The 23980-nt window shown below is 45.0% G+C and overlaps 1 protein-coding gene across 1 annotated transcript; it reads left to right on the forward strand.

Moving 5' to 3' along the window:
* The first annotated feature begins 12758 nt into the window (after positions 1–12758).
* LOC135517065 (S-antigen protein-like) lies at positions 12759–23754 on the forward strand. The gene is made up of 3 exons (XM_064941088.1): positions 12759–13789; positions 20093–21124; positions 23739–23754. Exons 1-3 carry the CDS (start codon positions 12759–12761, stop codon positions 23752–23754), a joined length of 2079 nt encoding a protein of 692 aa, XP_064797160.1.
* Positions 23755–23980: the final 226 nt, after the last annotated feature.

The raw sequence follows: 23980 nt of genomic DNA on the forward strand, positions 1-23980 counted from the left end.
AGGGTTCTATGCGACTTTTGTGACTATGTAATGTGTCATGGAAATTAAATGCGGGTTAACCACTTTGGTAAGAAAAAGTTCAGAATTGTACTGGAAAATGTTTATTTGTAGGTTGACATGGATGAAACATTCTCTGTCCTTAGGAAGTGATGGCCTACAGCTTTCCTTTTAAAGGACAAGCTTTAATTCTTTATCTGTATCTCTCTCTCTCTGTCCCTCTTTCTATCTCTCTCTCTCTCTCATTCTCATTCTCTCCCTCTTTCTCTCTCTCGTTCTCATTCTCTCCCTCTTTCTCCCTCTCGTTCTCATTCTCTCCCTCTTTCTCCCTCTCGTTCTCATTCTCTCCCTCTTTCTCTCTCTCACTCATTTTCTCCCTCTTTCTACCTCTCATTCTCATTCACTCCCTCTTTCTCTCTCTCGCTCTCATTTTCTCACTCTTTCTCCCTCTCGTTCTCATTCTTTCCCTCTTTCTACCTCTTGTTCTCATTCTCTCCCTCTTTCTCTCTCTCGCTCTCATTTTCTCCCTCTTTCTACCTCTCATTCTCATTCTCTCCCTCTTTCTCTCTCGCTCTCATTTTCTCCCTCTTTCTAACTCTCGTTCTCATTCTCTCCCTCTTTCTCTCTCTCGCTCTCATTTTCTCCCTCTTTCTACCTCTCGTTCTCATTCTCTCCCTCTTTCTCCCTCTCTTTGTCCCTCAGGACTCTCCACAGCTGTTCTAAAGTGATGCTTATTCATTCGGTCCCAGCATCTGTTTGCAGTCCGTCAAGGTCAGCTAACTTAAGAGGCCAAAAACAGTGACTCTTCTTCATCATCTATTTGTTTATGCAGAGGGCCATCAAAACAACTGCAGTGCAGGTGTGTTGACCCGTGCATACATTACAGTGTGCATACTGTCATAATAGTTTGCATGTTGTCACAACAACGTGGGGGTGTTTTCCAGCCATGTTTACAGTCATTTGGCTCGCTCACCGTGGTAGCCATTGAAATGCCCGTTGTTTAATGGCTGCTACTAGCTTTGTTAGTCTGTGTTTTGACAAGCCAGTGTTTGAATACTGGGAATGGAGAGAGGCAGGAACTTCAGGCCTGAGTTTTCCCCTTCAGGCCAGAGAATGAGAGGACAATGGTGTGAAGGGTGAACCCAGCTTTAACACAGCCCACCCTTCAGGAAACAGCTATTTAGCTGTGGAAGACTCAATGCTGAGAAAACGATTCAATATCTAAAACAATGTCTCAATATTATACCGTACAATATCTATTCAATACTGTGTGAAGCCGTATTCTCCTGGTGTGGAAACGGTCTTACAAACCAGTGAATGCGTGTAAGAAGAATGAAAACATACATGGTATAGAAGCATTGAAAATACATTTGTTTCAGTTCCTCAATCTAAGGAGAAGATGCTGATGTTTCTGTGGTGTGTCATGACGTTGGCCCCCGTGGGTAAGGTTTATGACCCCCCCCATAAATACCTTTCTCCCTTCCTTCTCTCTTGACTCTACAGAGGGACTCTTGAATAGCCTTTGTTAAACAGAGATTCTGGGAACATCGGAAGGAGGGGGTGGAAATTAACCATATTTTGGTAATCCAACCAGTTGAACATATGCGTTGGTACTTAATGAATACGATGTCAGTTCGGTTGTCATCTGAGACATTCTCATCAATGATAGGATGGCAAAAACGGTACCTTGGAATGTCTACACATTATAGTCACATGGAATTGTTGTGCAATTTAAATGTTTGAATATGAATTTATTTGGGACGGGATGAAATGTGATTTTAGCTTCTAAAATGTGAGAATTGGGTTTTCATGAGTGAATTAGGCCCGTCTCAGTGGCCCGCCCACGTGAAGAGACATTGGTTATAAACTATGAAACACACCCTCCTCTCCCTTCCTATATAAAGCCTTGACGACAATATAACTTTCTGTTCCGGGTACACTACGATGACGATCCGATGTCAGAAGGGTTCAGATAATAACTACAGAACAAAGCCAACCTCAGTGTGATCTTTGGTTGCGAATGGTATGAACTTTGAACTCTTAATCACTACAGAAGTGATACCTCTGAGCCGCTGAGTTAGCAACATCAGCTGCAAACGTGGGCTAGGAAAGAACAGACAGATTATCCCGTCTACCACACAACAACGTTGCTACAACATATCCAATTTACCACCAGAGACATTCTTCAAAGGACAAAGGACTCTGTTTGGCAACACGGTCTTCCATCTACCACCAACCTACCGAAGCGCAGCTCAGAGTAAATATTTATTGCATTTTCCTTTTCCAAATGGGCGGTGATTTAGAATGCATAAGATTCTCTATTTATAGTAGAGTAGCTGCCTACGGCCTGATAGAGACATCGCTTCCCCCTTTGTTCTTCAGTCTTCCCGCTCTTTCCCTAAAACCTAGCCCCCTTTTCTTTGTGTAACCAGCTGTCATATCTGTTCCGTCCGCTAGGGACGTTTTCCTTTATGACATAATTTGTAATCAAGATATGATTCATTGTGTATATGTAATTCGGTGTGATTAGTTAGGTATTTAGTAAATAAATAATTAAACCCAATTTTGTATTGCTGATTCAACTTGTTAGCCAGGGTTCGTGAAGATAACCAAGAATTTACAACTTTCAGATGAGACTGAAATAAGGTGATGATTGATATTGACTGCTATTGATGTAAAATATTACTAGGTCTTTAAGAGTTTATTCGGAAGATAACTGCTCTATAAATATTATTTTGTGGTGCCCCGACTTTCTAGTTAATTACATTTACATTATTAGCTCAATCAGGTAATATTAATTACAGAGAAAGAATTTTATAGAATAGCGTGTCATATCATTTAATCCCGGCATAGCCAAAGACGCGACAGGTGTTTTTGCAGTAAAATGGAGCGAATTGATGGGCAGTTGAACGTGAACAACCGCAGAAAACGTAATTGGCACGTTATGTAACTATGCATCGGCTCTTCAAAGAATTACATATTTCCCAAGTGATTAAACCTCCTTTTACTTTGACAATGAAGGGTGGACAAATAGTTATATGTTTGGAAATAACATACGTTTCTCAAATTCAACCTAAATGGGAAGTAAGGACATCAAATTGCACCAGTTTTGTGCACACAGCACATTAATACAATTTTAAAAGTTTTCAATACTTTTTTTGTGAAAGAACATAGAGTACTGGATATATTGGTTCATTGAGGACAGTTTCCTTATAAAAATGACCAGTTGAAAGAGGTTCAGAGTGAAGATGTTCTTCTGATTAAGCTAGCAGACCCTTTGTACCATAGTGGTAATAGTGTTCTGTGGGTAGAGGTAATTTAAGGCCATGGGAAATGTCCTGCTGTCTGTGGTTCAGAGACATATTCGATGGGAGAACACAATTAAAATGGTATCGGTCCCAAATGGCACCCTATTCCCTACAGTGTATAGTGCATTACCCTATGGGCCCTCCTGGTCAAAAGTTGTGCACTATGAAGGGAATAGGGTGCCATTTGTGATACAGACGTGGTCAGACATCAGTGTGGAAGGAGAGTGGGTCATTGGCTGTTATGTCACAGAGACATTTAATTTTGAAATAGGCAAGTCAGTTAAGAACAAATTCTTATTTACAATGACGGCCTACACCTGCCAAACCTGGGCCAGTTGTGCACCGCCCTATGGGACTCTAATCACGGCTGGTTGTAATACAGCCTGGATTTGAACCAGGGCGTCTGTAGTGACACCTCAAGCACTGAGATGCAGTGGCTTAGACCGCTGCACCACTCAGGAGCATTTGCTGATTTCAATATGCTTATCAAAACCAATGCTGCGCATTCACCCAAAAATGTCCCGAAACATCATAATTGTATTGATAATTGATACTGACACAGGGCGATGTAAACTTACAGTACAGTAAAAACCATTGGTAAAATAAACCACATTCATTTACCACCTCCCACACTGGGCACAGAGGTCAATTCAACATCTATTCCATCTTGTTTCAAAGTAATTTAATTGAAATGACATGGAAACAACATTGATTCATCCAGTGTGTACCCAGTGGGTCGGTTCAATTGTGATAAGTGGCAGAAGGTGCAAAAATACTGTTATACAATACACAAAGGCTCAATCATATAATACCCAATCTCATAATGATGCTTGTGTAAGCGCACGGGTGTGTGATTAGGCAATGGTGATTAGTTCGATATTGAGGACCACTTCACCACTTCCTCTTGATTCTAATCGTAAGTGTTTATGATGACCTCGTGACCTTATTTATTTGCACACAAAAGATGACAGATGACCTTTGACGATGTCATCTCCACATTGAATGTCATACACAGACTCCATCACCACAGTTTTTCTGACATGTTTCTATGGATGCAATACAGAACGAGCAAAAGCACTTTCCTTCAAAACCATTTTTAGTGAGTAATTGACGAAGCAGAAATATCCAGTATCTTTGAGAACATCCCCTCCCCTCCCCCACCCTCCGCCGCCATCACCGTCACCACCATGCAAAACACGATTGCGTTTCTGTGGAAACAGAGACTAGGGCACTTCACACCGATAACATGTGCAGCTGTGCTACGTGATGCCCAAATGGGTCGCCATGGCAACATATAACATCCACATTATGTACAAAAAGGACACTTAGTGCCGATTTCGTTGATGCCCCATAATAATATTAATCATATTCAACACATTCAAAACATTTGGACGAGCAAAGATTGGTCTTGATTTAATCTGATGTCAGTCTTTCATAACTGGCTGACTGACATACATCATCAACATCATTTATTTGTATAATATAAAATATGAGGCTGTTGTTCGAAGTCTGGATGTTGCATCCAACACAGAGAAGACCACAGTCTGTGCTACGGTGTACATTTCAGGTCACCCTCAGCCTCAACCCTCCTTGAGTCAATCGTCAACCCAATTGACTCAAGAAGGGGTGAGACTTGAGGCTGAGGGTGTCCTAAAATGGATACCGTACACAGCAGTCATTCCGTACTGAGTGGGCTGCCTCCCTGACCTCCTGCATTCCTGCATATGTCAGATGAGCTCGCTGGGACTCAATCCTCTTCTGTTTCCTTTTGAACTGAGGACTTGTCCAAGGCTGTCTGTTCCACCTACCTGACCACGAGGACCTTTTGTTGTCTGTTATTTATCACACTATAGATGGCCTAATAGACAAGTGACATGCAAATTCATTGCCATGTGACCCTCCAATGGGCTTAGCTTCTTAAACTATAAATAGCTACTGGAGTGCTGGATTGGTTAGTGTAAATTACATGTTCTGACTGTACCCCTCCATTACTACAGTGACTGTTCTGTCAAATCTCTTTGGCTACACTATCTGCAGTATCTGCCTGGTTGCATCTCAGCCACTACATGAAGTGAATATTAAGTAATGATTTTGGCTGTAATTCCCTACAGATTGCCGCAGAGGTCATGAAAAGGCAGAGTCTTCTATGTACTCCTTGCCAACTGATTTGACAATGTGTTGAGCCACAGCAGTTGTTCCAGGGGTAGCTGGTAGGTCATGGTAGACTCATCGGGGGTACGATATCATTCAACTCAATGTGTCTGATGTGTCTGGGTGAGGGAGTGTGCTGTAATAAACTCAAAACCCTTTGATATTCTATCCTCTCCTTATGTGCCCTAGGGGGCAGCAGTGGATGGATAGGCACTTGATAAGGATCAGAAAGAATTAGATAGGCCAGGTAGAATTGGTTTTATATTGCCTGGGCTGGGGGTAAGGGGCTAGTGGTCATTTTTGAAAGGGACCGATATGTTGTTTTAGCTGAGACAGATGAGAAATATGGCCGCTCAAGAGAGACTGCTGGGTAATCGGATCATGCGACCATGAAATGGAGCAGAGTTGAGTGTCAGCACACTGGGTGGTCTCCAGAGTGGACTCTGTTTGTCTATCTGTCTGGTCTCTGTCTGTCTGGTCTCTATCTGTTTGTCTGTCTGGTCTCTGTCTGTCTAGTCTCTCTCTGTTCATCTGTCTGGTCTCTATCTGTTTGTCTGTCTGGTCTCTGTCTGTCTAGTCTCTCTCTGTTCGTCTGTCTAGTCTCTCTCTGTTCGTCTGTCTGGTCTCTATCTGTTCGTCTGTCTGGTCTCTGTCTGTCTAGTCTCTCTCTGTTCGTCTGTCTAGTCTCTCTCTGTTCGTCTGTCTGGTCTCTATCTGTTCGTCTAGTCTGTCTGTAAGTTTCTTTGGATAATAGCTTCTTCTAAATGGCATATATTATTATATATTATTTCTGTCTGTCTGCCTGTCTGTCCGTCTGTCCGTCCGTCCGTCCGTCTGTCCGTCTGTCTGTCTGTCTGTCTGTCTTGCTCTCTCACTACATTGTTATGTAAAAGGGTATCAATTTATAAAACAAATCTGTGTTTTTCTTTATTCCCTCCCAGTATACTGATCCAGTGGGCTCAATCGGTCTGGTCTTTTGGGAACACCTCCAGGAGCTGTTGGACTACAGAAGAATGATTTCTCATGATGGGTTATTAGTCTACTCTATGTTTAATTATCCCTAGCTATATTTATGTTCTCTCACCAGTGGTTTGTTTATTACACCTTAGAAGAGGAAACATTGGCAGTGAAATGTGTGCACTGGGTTTATAATTATGAGTTGAATCGATATCCTGATTTTTCAAACAATGTTTTCATCTGCTGATTTTTAACCATATTCAGTCCGATTGCTCTTGTAGACAATTCCGCATTTAAAGGAAATGTTACCGTGTATGCAGAGATCACATTCAAGGTAAATGCTGCAGATATCGGCTCAATTTGAAATTACCTTTAAATTCCGAGGTTTGGGATTGAATTCAGGCATACATTAACATCCATGACTCATCACAACACTACACTGATAACATACATCACATACATCACAGTAGATTTACAGTACATGTACTGTAACTATATGTAGATATTGAATGAGCAGAACAATTCCCTGTAGGGAATTGTTTTAAGATGGTCAGAAAATGTATCATTTAGCTATCTGATGTAAAAAAAAAGCCTTTAACTTGGGTCAAACGTTTCGGTTAGCCTTCCACAAGCTTGGGTGAAAATTGGTTGAATTTTGGCCCACTCCTCCTGACAGAGCTGGTGTAACTGAGTCAGGTTTGTAGGCCTCCTTGCCCACAAATTGTCTATAGGTTTGAAGACAGGGCTTTGTGATGGCCACTCCAATACCTTGACTTTGTTGTCCTTAAGCCATTTTGCCACAACTTTGGAAGTATGCTTGGGGTCATTGTCCATGTGGAAGACCCTTCTGTGACCAAGCTTTACCTTCCTGACTGATGTCTTGAGATGTTGCTTCAATATAGCCACATAATTGTCCTCCCTCATGATGCCATCTATTTTGTGAAGTGCACCAGTCCCTCCTGCAGCAAAGCACCCCCACAACATGATGCTGCCACCTCCGTGCTTCACGGTTGGGATAGTGTTCTTTGGCTTGCAAGTCTCCCCCTTTTTCTTCCAAACATAATGATGGTCATTATGGCCAAACAGTTCTATTTTTGTTTCATCAGACCAGAGGACATTTCTCCAGAAAGTACGATCTGTAGTCTGGCCTTTTTTATGGCGGTTTTGGAGCAGTGGCTTCTTCCTTGCTGAGCGGCCTTCCAGGTTATATCAATATAGGACTCGTTTTACTGTGGATATAGATATTTTTGTACCTGTTTCCTCCAGCATCTTCACAAGGTCCTTTGCTGTTGTTCTGGGATTGATTTGCACTTTTCACACCAAAGAACTTTCATCTCTAGGAGACAAAACACGACTCCTTCCTGAGCGGTATGACGGCTGCGTGGTCCCATGGTGTTTATACTTGCGTACTATTGTTTGTACAGATGAACGTGGTACCTTCAGGTGTTTGGAAATTGCTCCCAAGGATGAACCAGACTCGTGGATGTCTACAAAAACATTTTTAGGTCTTGGCTGATTTCTTTTGATTTTCCTACGAGGTCAAGCAAAGAGGCATTGCGTTTGAAGGTAGGCATTGAAATACATCCACAGGTACACTTCCAATTGACTCAAATGTTGTCAGTTAGCCAATCAGAAGCATCTAAAGCATGACATCATTTTCTTGAATTTTCCAAGCTGTTTAAAGGCACAGTCAACTTAGTGTATATAAACTTCTGACCCACTGGAATTGTGATACAGTGAATTACAGTGAAATAATCTGTCTGTATACAATTGTTGGAAAAATTATTTGTGTCATGCACGAAGTGGATGTCCTAACCGACTCGCCAAAACTATAGTTGGTTAACAAGACATTTGTGGAGTGGTTGAAAAACAAGTTTTAATGACTCCAACATAAGTGTATGTAAACTTCCGACTTCAACTGTATATAGATATATATATTTCTCATGTTTGGTCACGTTAATTTATGAACATTTGACCCATTATGCACTTTTTGCAATTTTTACAGCTCGGTACTGAGTCACCTTCAGATGACAACCCTGAGTCTTGTGTGCATCGTAGAGCAGAACAACCAACAACTTTGTGTTCGTGAGACTTTTCCATTTCGATATCGGTTTGTAACTCACATGGTTCAGTCTGGACAGTTGGTTTTGTGTGAAGACCTCTTCGAAATGAGTACATTCGCGACAGAGAGTTCAGATGATGGCTGTAAGCTTGTCGATGTCGTAGAGCCAAACAACCGACACTGTCATGTTTGTGAGTCTCCCCTTTCGATATCTGTGACATATTTAGTTTGTAGCTCACACGGTTCGATTTTACAGACGATTTCTTGACAATTTTCTTGTCCAGATACTCTCATGCAGGAAAAGTTCACTTTTACAAGCCCCATGTTATGGAACAGGCACAAACTTTATATGGGGAAAGAGGGGATTGGGCTCCAGCCAACAACAAAGGCATTAGAATAAACACACAGGAAGCTATTCAATATTCAAGATGACGTCACCTTGTGATGGACGGGTGCATCAATCGGCTTTAGGGGTTTTTAAAAGGCATTGAGGGTGTGTGATCTTCCATCTGTGGAATATAAAATGATGCTGTCAGGTATGGAGCACTACTGCTGGAATTGAGACATTCCCAGCTCTGGACCCAAGAGGAGAACTGATACTGAACATGCCAAGCAAGTGCTTGGAATGTGCTTTTGTTGCCTGTGTCTTGAGAGACGACAAGAGGAGGACTGCTGTATGAAATGTCAAGGCCTTCGCCTCAGGTGTCTGAGGCACCTGCCGTTGTGGCGGGCAGATTCTCATGGTCTCTCATCTCCTGAGCAAACAGATACAGAAACACGACTGATATCAGCCGCTGGCTTTGTTCACCCCGGACCTCAAAGCCATGAAGAGACGAGCGTTTGAAGATAACGTGAGAAAAACCTTGAGGGTCAGAAGGTGTTGTTTTCAGATGTTAACACTGCTGTATTGTTCTGGAATGTGAGGGGAGTGGCACACAAATGTTCACGGTTTTAATCTCTCTCTTTCCCTCTCCCACTCTCTTTCTCTGTTGTCTTCATTCTCTCGGTTTGTGCTCTTGTGAATGTTTTCTTGTTTTCACTATGAATTTTTTCTTTGTTGGCCTGACAACGCTCAACTCATTATCGTTTGCTTAATAAACAACCCTCCTTCTGTTATACACTCAGTTGTGCAACCTACCTTCAGTCATGTACCTGGTCAAATAATTAAAACAGTGTGAATAAACAGGTTTATTTTGTAATTAACCTACATAAAACTTAACCATATGAAACCATTTTCTAACTCAGTTTTATAAGTAATTCTGATACTCTGAAACATACGGTAGATGTTCAGAATTAATACAATCTGGCAACATAATTTGACTTTCACAATCACTGTCACGTTCTGACCTTAGTTCCTTTGTTTTTGTCTTTGCTTTAGTATGGTCAGGGCGTGAGTTGGGGTGGACAGTCTATGTTTGTTTTTCTATGTTGGTTTTTGAGTTCGGCCTAGTATGGTTCTCAATCAGAGGCAGCTGTCAATTGTTGTCCCTGATTGAGAATCATACTTAGGTAACCTGGGTTTCACTTTTGGTTTGTGGGTGTTTGTTTCCGTGTGAGTGTTTGGGCCAAACAGTACTGTTTCGTTTTGTTCACATCGTTTATTGTTTTGGTCCAGTGTTCAGTTTGTTTATTAAAAAGACATGAACACTGACCACCCTGCACCTTGGTCCTCCTCTCCTTCCCCAGATGACAACCTTTACAATCACTGAAAGTCCACGAAGAGGTGTGATGCAGTAACGGTAAACTGTGTGTTTGTAGACTAAAACTTTACATTAGAAACACACATAAAAAACGGTCAAATTGTATTTCAGTAAGTCAAACCCAACAATGTCCTGATGTAACAATGTCCTGTTGATGTAACAATGACCTGAGCAGCAATGTTCAGAGCAGCAATGTTCAGAGCAGCAATGTCCTGAGCAGCAATGTCTTGAGCAGCAATGTCCTGAGCAGCAATGTCCTGAGGCAGCAATGTCCTGAGGCAGCAATGTCTTGAGGCAGCAATGTCTTGAGGCAGCAATGTCCTGAGCAGCAATGTCCTGAGGCAGCAATGTCTTGAGCAGCAATGTCTTGAGCAGCAATGTCCTGAGCAGCAATGTCCTGAGGCAGCAATGTCCTGAGGCAACAATGTCCTGAGCAGCAATGTCCTGAGGCAGCAATGTCCTGAGCAGCAATGTCCTGAGGCAACAATGTCCTGAGGCAACAATGTCCTGAGGCAACAATGTCCTGAGGCAACAATGTCCTGAGCAGCAATGTCCTGAGCAGCAATGTCCTGAGGCAGCAATGTCCTGAGCAGCAATGTCCTGAGCAGCAATGTCCTGAGGCAGCAATGTCCTGAGCAGCAATGTCCTGAGGCAGCAATGTCCTGAGGCAGCAATGTCTTGAAGCGGAAATGTCTTGAAGCGGAAATGTCTTGAAGCGGCAATGCCTTGAAGCGGCAATGTCTTGAAGCGGCAATGTCTTGAAGCGGCAATGTCTTGAAGCAGAAATGTCTTGAAGCAGAAATGTCTTGAAGCGGCAATGTTTTGAAGCAGAAATGTCTTGAGGCGGCAATGTCTTGAAGCGGAAATGTCTTGAAGCAGAAATGTCTTGAAGCGGCAATGTCTTGAAGCGGCAATGTCTTGAAGCGGCAATGTCTTGAAGCGGAAATGTCTTGAAGCGGAAATGTCTTGAAGCGGAAATGTCTTGAAGCGGCAATGTCTTGAAGCGGCAATGTCTTGAAGCAGAAATGTCTTGAAGCAGAAATGTCTTGATGCAGAAATGTCTTGAAGCAGAAATGTCTGGAGGCCAAGGCTCTAAAGGCTCGAGCACAGAACAAGAAGATTGTACAGAGAAAAGAGTTGCTCAGCAGTCTGTAAATATACTCCCGAGGTTGCTGCTTACATCCTCTTCAGTGTCTATTACAGTATGTGCCTGACCAGTTCTCTCCCTGCTAACGCATCGGAAGACATTGCGATGATCGGATCGACATTCTCCATAGCTCTCTATGGTTTTTCCATCCCCAGTTGGAAAATATCTCCAACTTGTCTTTATTTCTGTTGACATGTCATGCTTTTCACTCACTGTCAACACAAACATAAGCTTACTCTTTCATCAAATGTTTATGATATCTCAGAACATCTCGAACCATGGCTTAGCTTGAGATCCTCACTGTTTCTACTGTCAAGGCTCTTGTTGCTATGCTAAACCCACCAGAGAGAGGATGGATAGAACAGGAAATTAATGGCACCCAGGCTAACTGCCTTTTTCCTCTCTTCATACTGTACATTGTTGACTTCCTGGCCCTACAGTCAGCCATCTTGGCTTTGACCCCTGCTATCTGGCCATCCCATGGACTCATTACCGAAGCCCAAACATGATGTTATCTGTGGAGGCTTCTCCGGTAAACCACAGGCCCTGTAGCCCAATCAGACCCTCCTTTGGATTTTGGAGTGGTGTAGAGAGCAGAGCTAGCATTGAAGTCTCTATTTCCTGCTTCATCCTGCCTCTCCTTATCAAGGGACTGCACTGTTTGTTTGTGGTAAACAATTTGTTGCAATTTTCTGCTCTCCCTTGAAGTGTGAGACCCACCCATTAAAACATAGTGATTAGATTGAGCTCTCCTGGGGAAGGAAATGCATTTGTGGATCACATAGGCGAAAAGAGTGAGGAAAGGCTTTATGGGGGTTTCAGGGAGATGCAAGCCTTTTTAGGGGCAGCAAATCAAATTGTATTGGTCACATACACATATTTAGAAGATGTTATTGCAGGTGTAGTGAAATGCTTGTGTTCCTAGCTCCAGCAGTGCAGTAGTATCTATGAGGTGGATGACACAGACATTTAAAAAAAAAGGACCTTTCCTGGTAGACGATGCAAGCTGTGCTCAGCCCTCCTGTAGCCTATGGGCTAACAGTTAATCTTATAAGCTTTATTCTCAAGGTTATCCCCCAACTGTTGGTAAATTATCAGGTTTCAAACAATATCCCAAACCTTTATTTTGAGATTTATCAAGACATATTAAGATATATATTCTCCCCCCCTTGATCTAGTCACACAGACAAGACCTGCATCATGAATCATTCATTGGTGAAATGACGATACAAGGAGAGGGGTGTGGCAGTGGGTGCAGGACCTTGCACCTGCATGCAGGAGGAAGCAGAGACAATGGGACCTTCCCCTTCACTTCCTCTGGGCAAGGAAGCTGAGTCAGGAGTCCTGAGTACTCTGCCTTATGGGTTTGGATGAGGTCTTAATAACACACACCCGCATGGACACGGACACGCGCAGATGGACACGGACACGCTCAGATGGACAGGGACACGCGCAGATGGACACGGACACGCGCAGATGGACAGGGACACGCGCAGATGGACACGGACACGCGCAGATGGACAGGGACACGCGCAGATGGACACGGACACGCGCAGATGGACAGGGACACGCGCAGATGGACAGGGACACGCGCAGATGGACACGGACACGCGCAGATGGACAGGGACACGCGCAGATGGACACGGACACGCGCAGATGGACAGGGCAGATGGACACGGACACGCGCAGATGGACAGGGACACGCGCAGATGGACACAGATGGACACGCGCAGATGGACAGGGACACGCGCAGATGGACACAGATGGACACGCGCAGATGGACAGGGACACGCGCAGATGGACACGGACACGCGCAGATGGACAGGGACACGCGCAGATGGATGGACACGGACACGCGCAGATGGACAGGGACACGCGCAGATGGACACGGACACGCGCAGATGGACAGGGACACGCGCAGATGGACAGATGGAGATGGACAGGGACACGCGCAGATGGACAGGGACACGCGCAGATGGACACGGACACGCGCAGATGGACAGGGACACGCAGATGGACAGGGACACGCGCAGATGGACACGCGCAGATGGACAGGGACAGATGGACAGGGACACGCAGATGGACAGGGACACGCGCAGATGGACACGCGCAGATGGACAGGGACACGCGCAGATGGACAGGGACACGCGCAGATGGACACTAACACGCGCAGATGGACAGGGACACGCACAGATGGACAGGGATACGCGCAGATGGACACTAACACGCGCAGATGGACAGGGACACGCACAGATGGACAGGGATACGCGCAGATTTACAAGGACACGCGCAGATGGACAGGGATACGCGCAGATTTACAAGGACACGCGCAGATGGACACGGACACGCGCAGATGGACACGGACACGTGCAGATGGACAGGGACACGCACAGATGGACAGGGATACGCGCAGATTTACAAGGACACGCGCAGATGGACACGGACACGCGCAGATGGACACGGACACGTGCAGATGGACAGGGACACGTGCAAATGGACAGGGACATGTGCAGATGGACACAGACACACGCAGATGGACAGGGACACGCACAGATGGACAGGGACACGCACAGATGGACAGGGACACGCGCAGATGGACACGGAAACGCGCTGATGGACACGGACACGCGCAGATGGACAGGGAAACATGCAGATGGACACGGACACGCACAGATGGACAGGGACACATGCAGACACACAACACACACAAACACACACAGATAATGGAGCACAGATAAGATCCATCTCCAAGCAAACTTTGCATTTGTCAACAGATGTAGGATCTTAATTTTCCTGTTGCTGCAGGATTATTTTTCTGCTGTGGCTTTTCAGAGCATTGAACACCATAGGAAAAACCAATTCCAGCTGATCTAATCCATCAAGTGTCATTTAGATGGTTACTCCAGACTGTGGGAGAGGCTGTGTGTGAGACCGCACTGTTGATCAGCAGCTATCGACCACAGCTATAGCATTTGCACTAAAGCTAGGGGAGCGCTAACATGGAATATAGATCCTTCCTCAAATCAAATCAAATCAAATTGTGTCGGCCACATACACATGGTTAGCAGATGTTAATGCGAGTGTAGCGAAATGCTTGTGCTTCTAGTTCCGACCGTGCAGTAATATCTAACAACAACTACCTTATACACGTGTGTAAGGGTAAAGGAATGAATAAGAATATGTACATATAAATATATGGATGAGCGATGGCCTTGCGGCATAGGCAAAATCCAGTAGATGGTATAGAGTACAGCACATATGTCAGAGTCAAGGCCCGCGGGCCACATCCGGCCCGCGAGAAGGTTTTTTACGGCCCCTGGGATGATCTTGATTTATTATTAGAACCGGCCCGCAGACCGCAGCAAGCCGGCAGCCCGCAGATCTTTTACACGCACCAATACTACATTTCCCACAATGCAACGGTGACGCACCGAGCAGTAGGCTGCTTCATTTCAATATTTATTGGCACAGCAGTCGTCAGCATCACAGTAAAATTAACTTTCAGATACCCATCAAAAATGGCAAAACGGAAGGTGGACACTGAGAACCGGGGTTTCAAACAAGGTGGGAGTCGGAGTATATGTTCACGGAGGTAGCTGGAAAACCTGTGTGTCTTCTGTGTGGAGAAAGTGTGGCGGTACTGAAAGAGTATAATCTGAGACGACATTATGAAACGAAACACGCGGACAAAAACAAGAATATGGACATGGAACAAAGGCTACAAAAGGCAGAGGAATTAAAACGAGGCCTCAAATCTCGACAGGCTCTGTTCAAAAAAGCCAAATCACAAGGCCAGGCTGCTGTCAAGGCCAGTTTTATTTTGGCAGAAGAGATCGCTAAATCAGCCCGGCCATTTACGGAGGGGATTTCATCAAAAACTGCATGATTAAAGTTTGTGACGAAGTTTGCCCAGAAAAAGGCAACTCTTTTTAAATGTGAGTCTGAGCAGAAACACCATTGCCGAGAGAGTAGACCAGTTGTCCATCAATCTAAAAGAGCAGCTTGTGAAAAAGGGAAAAGATTTCATTGCATATTCCTTGGCTGTGGATGAGAGCACCGACATTTCTGACATTGCCCAGTTGTCAATTTTCATCCGCGGAGTGGACTCCAGCCTAAGCGTGACAGAGGAGTTTTTGGCTTTACGTCCTATGCATGGCACAACTACGGGGCATGATTTGTATGAAGAGGTGTCAAGATGTGTAAATGAGATGGAGCTGCCTTGGGAAAAACTCGTGGGTTTGACAACCGACGGAGCACCTGCGATGTGTGGACACAGGAGCGGACTGGTGGCGAAGATACGGGAAAAGATGCAAGAGGAAAACGCGACAGGTGAGCTGACAGCTTATCATTGTATCATACACCAGGAAGCGTTGTGCGGTAAAGCCTTGAAAATGGAGCATGTAATGAGCATCATCACGCGCACAGTTAACTTTATCAGAGCCAAAGGTTTGAATCACCGCCAGTTCAAGGCATTTCTGACGGAGTTAGAAACGGAGCATGGTGATTTGCCTTATCACACAGAGGTGCGATGGCTAAGCCAGGGAAAGGTGCTTCAAAGATGTTTCGAGCTTCGTGAGGAGATTTGTCTGTTCTTGGACAGCAAAGGGAAAGACACAACACAACTCCGAGACGAAATGTTTCTGTGTGAAATGGCTTTTCTGTGTGACATTACGAGTCATCTGAATGCAATGAACTTGCAGCTGCAGGGTCGGGATCATGTCATCTCTGATATGTACAGTACAGTGAAGGCATTTAAAACCAAACTGACTCTGTGGGAGACGCAGATGCGGAAAGAAAATTTGAGCCACTTTCCCAGCTGCCAGACCATGAAAGAGAAGCTCTCTACCAGTGCGTTCCCGAGCGCACAGTTGGCTGATAAAATAGGTATGCTTGCCGCTGACTTTCGACGCCGATTTGCTGACTTTGAAGCACAAAAAAGCAGGTTGGAACTGCTCGGTAACCCATTTGCTGTTGACGTGGAAAGCTCACCACCAAACCTCCAAATGGAGTTGATTGACCTCCAATGCAATGATGCACTGAGGGCAAAATATGCGGCAGTGGGTGCTGCGGAGTTCGCCCGTTTCCTCCCCGACACAATGCCCCAGCTGCGCATCCAGGCTGCTCAAACGTTGTCTATGTTTGGCAGCACATACCTGTGTGAACAACTTTTTTCTTTGATGAACCTGAACAAAACATCACACAGAAGTCGACTTACTGCTGAACACCTCCACTCAATTCTGAGGATTTCCTCAGCTCAGAGCCTTACCCCGAACATTGATGAACTTGTGGAAAAGATGGGACACCACCAAGTATCACCCTCAACCTCAAACAAGTGAACATTACTGTGCAATCACATATTTAGAGTTTTTACTCAGTTCAAGTTTAAAAGTTAAAGTTTAATATTTGTTTTCACTGCATGTTACTTCTCCTTAAACAAAGTGTTGTTTTTGATTAATAGATTTTTGCACTTTATTTTATTGTATTTCAATCCAATTATATTTTAAAAATATTTCAGTTGAGTGGATGATAGAAAATTGCTATTATTGTTTTTTTCTTTGAAGTAAATTTAGCCCACTTTTGCTAAAATAGAAAATATAGGCTACTGATGGTGCCTTGAATACCGGTTTCTTTCATTTAATGTTCATGTTATGGGGATTTTTATATAAAGGAAATTTGTCTTTTGTGTCTGTTGAAAATTAAAGATTACTGACAGAGCCATAAGAAAATATTGCTTTATTTATCTGATCATATTGGAATATATTTGTTAGGTTTTCAGTAGGTTCAATTAGGTTCACTAGACTATATGCGTCATTTAAAAATTTTTCAATGAACATTCGAACAGTCCGGCCCTCGGCTTGTAGCTAAATTTTTTATTTGGCCCTCCGTCCATTTGACTTTGACACCCCTGGAGTACAGTATATGCATATTTATTTATTATTATTATTATTTTTTACCTTCATTTAACTAGGCTAGGCAAGTCAGTTAAGAACAAATTCTTATTTTCACTGACGACCTAACAACAGTGGGTTAACTGCCTGTTCAAGGGCAGAACGACAGATTTGTACCTTGTCAGCTCGGGGGTTTGAACTTGCAACCTTCCGGTTCCACTCTAACCACTTGGCTACCCTGTCGCCCCGAGAAGAGATGAGATGAGTAATGTAGGGTATGTAAACATTATATAAAGTGGCATTGTTTAAAGTGGCTAGTGATACATTTATTGCATCCCATTTTTAATTATTAAAGTGTCTAGAGATTTGAGTCAGTATGTTAGCAGCAGCCACTCAATGTTAGTGATGGCTGTTTAACAGTCTGATGGCCTTGAGATAGAAGCTGTTTTTCAGTCTCTCGGTCCCAGCTTTGATGCACCTGTACTGACCTCGCCTTCTGGATGATAGCGGGGTGAACAGGCAGTGGCTTGGGTGGTTGTTGACCTTGATGATCTTTATGGTCTTCCTGTGACATCGGTGGTGTAGGTATCCTGGAGGGCAGGTAGTTTGCCCCCGGTGATGCGTTGTGCAGACCTCACTACCCTCTGGAGAGCCTTGCGGTTGAGGGCGGTGCAGTTGCCGTACCAGGCGGTGATACAGCCTGACAGGATGCTCTCGCTTGTGCATCTGTAAAAGTTTGTGAGTGTTTTTGGTGACAAGCCACATTTCTTCCGCCTCCTGAGGTTGAAGAGGCACTGTTGCGTCTTCTTCATCACACTGCCTGTGTAGGTGGAACATTTCAGTTTGCCCGTGATGTGTACGCCAAGGAACTTAAAACTTTCCACCTTCTCCACTACTCTCCCATCAATGTGGATAGGGGGGTGCTCCCTCTGCGGTTTCCTGAAGTCCACGATAATCTCCTTTGTTTTGTTGACGTTGAGTGTGAGGTTATTTTCCTGACACCACACTCCGAGGGCCCTCACCTCCTCCCTGTAGGCCATCTCTTCGCTGTTGGTAATCAAGCCTACCACTGTAGTGTTGTCTGCAAACTTGATGATTGAGTTGGAGGCGTGCATGGCCACACAGTCATGGGTGAACAGGGAGTACAGGAGCGGGCTGAGAACACACCCTTGTGGAGCCCAAGTGTTGAGGATCAGCGGGGTGGAGATGTTGTTTCCTACCCTCACCACCTGGGGGCGGCCAGTCAGAAAGTCTATCCGGAACATGCTGTGACGCATTAGCATTGATGATGCTCTAATAATGTTTTAGTATAATCTCATATGGGCTATAAGCAGCACAGAGGTTAGAGAGGCTGGAAGAATCTGTAGCTTGAAGGTTGCTTGTTCAAATCCCTTGCAGGCCAACGTCAAGTGGGAGATCAACTGGTTACTGGATGCTGGTGGTTTCAAGTACAATTTGAACTCTTTTAGATGACCACACAGCATCTTTACTTAAAAATCACCTGCTCATGTCTCAAAGTCCTGATGTCCTTAATTATCAGAGCTGTGTTCTGAAATATCAAGGGAGTATTCCTCATGTTCAATTTGTAGGACAGACTACTTCATAAGACCCAATGAGGCAGCAAACTGATGGACTCACTCATTTTCCAAAACAAGTTTGAGGTCCTTCAGCAGGCTATGGCGGCTGGTGCTGGGCCTGACTCCCCAAGCATGTCTAATGTTAATCCCTCAGCTCAAGTCCAACTCTACAGCCCCTCATGCAAATGCTGTAGCTAACCCTATAGTTTACCAACCTACAGTAATGCTGATGATTTGACCAAACACCCAAAATATCATAGCCTACTGTAACTTCTTAGAGAATGTCAATAGACTTTCACAAACTGACATTTATTGTAGCAAGACAAGTATTCCTTTACCGTGTTCCAGTTCTGTACTTTGTAGGTACATTCATCTTTTTTCCAAGTCTAATGATCACATTTTGACCCAGACATACCATTCCCAGTGAAAATATGTCAACTATTAATTACTTATTTGTTGTTTTCAAATGATGAGCTTACCTAATTAATTTATCTTCCCTTTTCTCTGTTTCCTATTGGTTGTCTGAGATAAGGTACACCCTCACTAAACAAGATGCTGTGACTATGTAAGGGATAATCAACGAGGGGCTAGTGTGCATTCTCTGGAAAATAATGAACGACATGGAAGGTGTGTTCCAGTACACGCTAGCAGACTGGAACTGACTTTTCACTGAGTTGCAGTATTTCCCAGAGAACGCATAAAGCCCCTCGTTGATTATTTATTTTATACCATGGCTATAAATTAACACATTTTCCAATAGAAACATGTTCAACATCCACTGAAGAGGTTAGCAAGTTTACTAGATAGCGACAGCAGTTGCCTCGGTAACCAAACAAACAGACTTGCTAGTTTAGTTAACCAAACCATCAGTCCTAGTTTGCTTTTATGAAAATCTAATTGAGCAAAAACAAGATTGTTTTGATATAGACTTTTGTTTTCGAAAGCAGCTCAAACATAGACCATGCAAGAATGAACTATAGCCATTGAATTCTACTGTGCAAATATACCATGTATTATAGGAAAATAATGCACCCTCTAGATTGCCCTTCAAGCCAATCAGAAATTAGTATTCAACAATGCCATGGTATAAACTATTATAATTGATCTAATCTCACTGTACTCATTTCAACACAGGACCAGTGATCCTGGAGCATAGTAGCAAGCTTAGAAGCAGGCATAGGCGCTGACACTCACAAGAAAAACAACAACCCCAAATCATTGACGCAAAATAACCTAAATATAACTGAACATCAAAACAGGGTGAATGGCACTGCAGTGACCTCACGCTTTATTCAAACCGCCAAGAGACGACAAAACCCTGGCCTCGAGAGGCGACAAAACCCTGGCCTCGAGAGACGACAAAACCCTGGCCTTGAGAGGCGACAAAACCCTGGGCTCGAGAGGCGACAAAACCCTGGCCTCGAGAGGCGACAAAACCCTGGCCTCGAGAGGCGTCAAAACCCTGGCCTCGAGAGAAGACAAAACCCTGGCCTTGAGAGGCGACAAAACCCTGGCCTCGAGAGAAGACAAAACCCTGTCCTCGAGAGGCGACAAAACCCTGGCCTCGAGAGGCGACAAAACCCGGGTCTCGAGAGGCGACAAAACCTTGGCCTCGAGAGGCGACAAAACCCTGGCTTTGAGAGACTACAAAACCCTGGCCTCGAGAGGCGACAAAACCCTGGCCTCGAGAGGCGACAAAACCCTGGCCTCGAGAGGCGACAAAACCCTGGGCTTGAGAGGCGACAAAACCCTGGCTTTGAGAGGCGACAAAACCCTGGCGTCGAGGGGCGACAAAACCCTGGCCTCGAGAGGAGACAAAACCCTGGGCTCGAGAGGCGACAAAACCCCGGCCTCAAGAGGCGACAAAACCCCGGCCTCGAGAGGCGACAAAACTCTGGCCTCGAGAGGCGACAAAACCCTGGCCTCGAGAGGCGATAAAACCCTGGCCTCGAGAGGCGACAAAACCCCGGCCTCGAGAGACAACAAAACCCCGGCCTCGAGAGGCGACAAAACCCTGGCTTTGAGAGGCGACAGAACCCCGGCCTCGAGAGGCGACAGAACCCCGGACTCGAGAGCCGACAAAACCCCGGTCTCGAGAGAAGACAAAACCCCGGCCTCGAGAGGCGACAAAACCCTGGCTTTGAGAGGCGACAGAACCCCGGCCTCGAGAGGCGACAAAACCCCGGCCTCGAGAGGCGACAAAACCCCGGCCTCGAGAGGCGACAAAACCCCGGCCTCGAGAGGCGACAAAACCCCGTCCTCGAGAGGCGACAAAACCCCGGCCTCGAGAGGCGACAAAACCCCGGCTTTGAGAGGCGACAAAACCCTGGCCTTGCTGTCAACCAGAGTCTCTTCTCCAACGGCAGCTCAAAGCGCAGCGTCTTTTTGGCCTCTTACACAAGCTTTTTTTTGCCGTTGGCTAAATTAGGAATGGTGGAGGAATAATCAGTGCATGGCCATTGGTCTTTTTCAGTGGTTCGTCAACTGGGATATCTGAATCAGGCCCAGAAACACTCAGCCAACAGTCAGTGGAGGAGAGTGAAGTGGAGGGGAGGGGAAAGGAGTGGTGGGGAGGGGAGGGGAGGGGAGAAGATGGGAGTGGTGGGGAGTTGATTGGAGGGGAGTGAGAGGAGGGGAAAGGAGAGTGGTGTGGTGGGGAGTGGAGGGCAGAGGAGTGGAGGGCAGAGGAGTGGAGGGCAGGGGAGTGGAGGGCAGGGGAGTGGAGGCCAGAGGAGTGGAGGGCAGAGGAGTGGAGGGCAGGGGAGTGGAGAGGAGTGGAGGGTAGTGGAGGGCAGGGGAGTGGAGGGCAGAGGAGTGGAGGGCAGAGGAGTGGAGGGCAGGGGAGGGGAGGGCAAGGAGTGGAGGGCAGAGGAGTGGACAGGAGTGGAGGGGAGGGTAGTGGAGGGCAGTGGAGTGGAGAGCAGGGGAGTGGAGGGCAGGGGAGTGGAGGGGAGTGGAGAGGAGTGGAGGGGAGGGTAGTGTGGAGCAGAGAGGAGTGGTGTGGAGGGGAGGGGAGGGGAAAGGAAGGGTGGAGAAGGGAGAGTGGGGAGTGTAGTGGAGTGGTGTGGTGGGGAGGGGAGAAGAGTGGTGTGGTGGGGAGTGGAGTAGAGTGGTGGGGGTCGAGTCTAAATGTTTTCTCTCAGGTTGCACTGTTGACCAAGTCATGAAAACACCAAGGATTTATCCCGTCATTTCATGATGGCTTTAGTTGGCCAGGGTAAACAGGGTGCCGTGCCAGTGTGAATCAGGATTGTTTTAAAGCAGTGCGGACACCCCCTGTAAGCACAGCCAAGTGAAACAATTCCTGGAAGTCCAAGTGATTGGCAAAGAAACAAGGCTAGCCCACATTAATTCTGCTGGTAGAATGCGTTCAGACGTACCCCTGGTAAACTGAGCCTTGAGGACCAATTACCACGGCTTTCTCAAGGCAAGATTATGGCTACGTCTGGCATAGCAGCCCTATGCATTACATTGTGCATTATGTTTGACCAGGACCCATAGGGGAGCCATTTCAGATGTATCCTATGTTTGGAGGGATGTATAAATAAGATGGCCTATGGTTATACTACGTACATATTGACAAAATGATCCACATTATGTCTGACCTGAATGTGGTGATAGTATGTTGATAGTATGTACTACTACTGCAGTAGTAGCATAGGGTCAGCTGCAGAGGCAGCACACCTTTACCTGTCTTTAGGGGTGCACTGGATTTAGGTTGCAGTTTGATCCACTGGTTTGTTTCCATTACACAAGGCGTACTAAATCAAGCCCAGATCATGAATTGTAAAATATTGACCTAGATCTAGTGGATACAGTGGATAAACTCTTCAAAATCAAATCAAATGTTATTTGTCACATACACATGGTTAGCAGATGTTAATGTGAGTGTAGCAAAATGCTTGTGGTTCTAGTTCCTACCATGCAGTAATATCTAACAAGTAATATAATCGAACAATTTCACAACAACTACCTTATACACACGGGTGTAAAGAAATGAATAAGAATATGTACATAAAAATATATGAATGAGCGATGGCCGAACGGCATAGGCAAGATACAGTAGATGGTATAGAGTACAATCCATCCATGGTGTTGGATCTGCTCTCAGTCACTCCACACTTGATTGACTTCCATCTACAGTGGCATTTACTGTACCAGATCTGACCCAAATACAATTGAACTTGTTGACCAATCATTTGAATAGGTTAACATGATGTGTTCTTTACTAATATCGCAGACAGTTCAAAGGTCAGTAATACCCAGTCAGTCAGTGTTTTATGTCTAAGGGATTTATTATGTAGTTAGGGGAACTTTGACAATTCACACACACACACACACACACACACACACACACACACACACACACACACACACACACACACACACACACACACACACACACACACACACACAAATATAGTAGTAGCCTCTGATCTGGAGTCCATGTGGTCAGGTGATCCACGTGACACTCCCAGATGATACACATTCCATGGAATGGAAAGCACCACAGAGCACTCTCACCGAAACTGATGCAAGCCCTGGTAAACCTGAGAGGCCTAACCACAACAACACTAGTCATCTTGTTCTAGGGTAACAGGGAAAGTCAGTGTGTGTGTGTGTGTGTGTGTGTGTGTGTGTGTGTGTGTGTGTGTGTGTGTGTGTGTGTGTGTGTGTGTGTGTGTGTGTGTGTGTGTGTGTGTGTGTGTGTGTGTGTGTGTAAAGAAAATCAACTCTCCTTCAACGTGCCCAAGCATAATCAAATAATAATTTCCCTATTACTCTGACATTTTGATGGAAATGGAGACCGGTGTTTATGTGTTATGCATAATAATTCTACTAGAAAGTACATGAACAGAAACTAATACTGGTAAAAGGATGGATAGTATTTCCTTTTTCTCTTTGTCTGTGTCAGGCTCTGGTCATTAGTCTCGTTCTCTATCTCTTTTAGCAATAAGGTTGACTGATGATCTTGCCAGTCTTAGTGAGGTTAACTAACGTGAACAAATTCTGCAATCTTTTTGAATCGTAAAATCCTTCTTAAGTGGATCTCGTTATGTAGAATCTCCCTCCTGAGTTGTAAATAGCCTGTAGGGGCTGAAGGTGCCACTGTCTACCGTTGAGTCTAATTAGCGTCTATAAAACCCATGTGCCGCTCATGCAGATAGATAAGCCTCCATTATCAGGATTTCA

The sequence above is a fragment of the Oncorhynchus masou genome, chromosome 28 (genome assembly GCF_036934945.1).
Source record: "Oncorhynchus masou masou isolate Uvic2021 chromosome 28, UVic_Omas_1.1, whole genome shotgun sequence".
NCBI classification, from domain to species: Eukaryota; Metazoa; Chordata; class Actinopteri; order Salmoniformes; family Salmonidae; genus Oncorhynchus; species Oncorhynchus masou.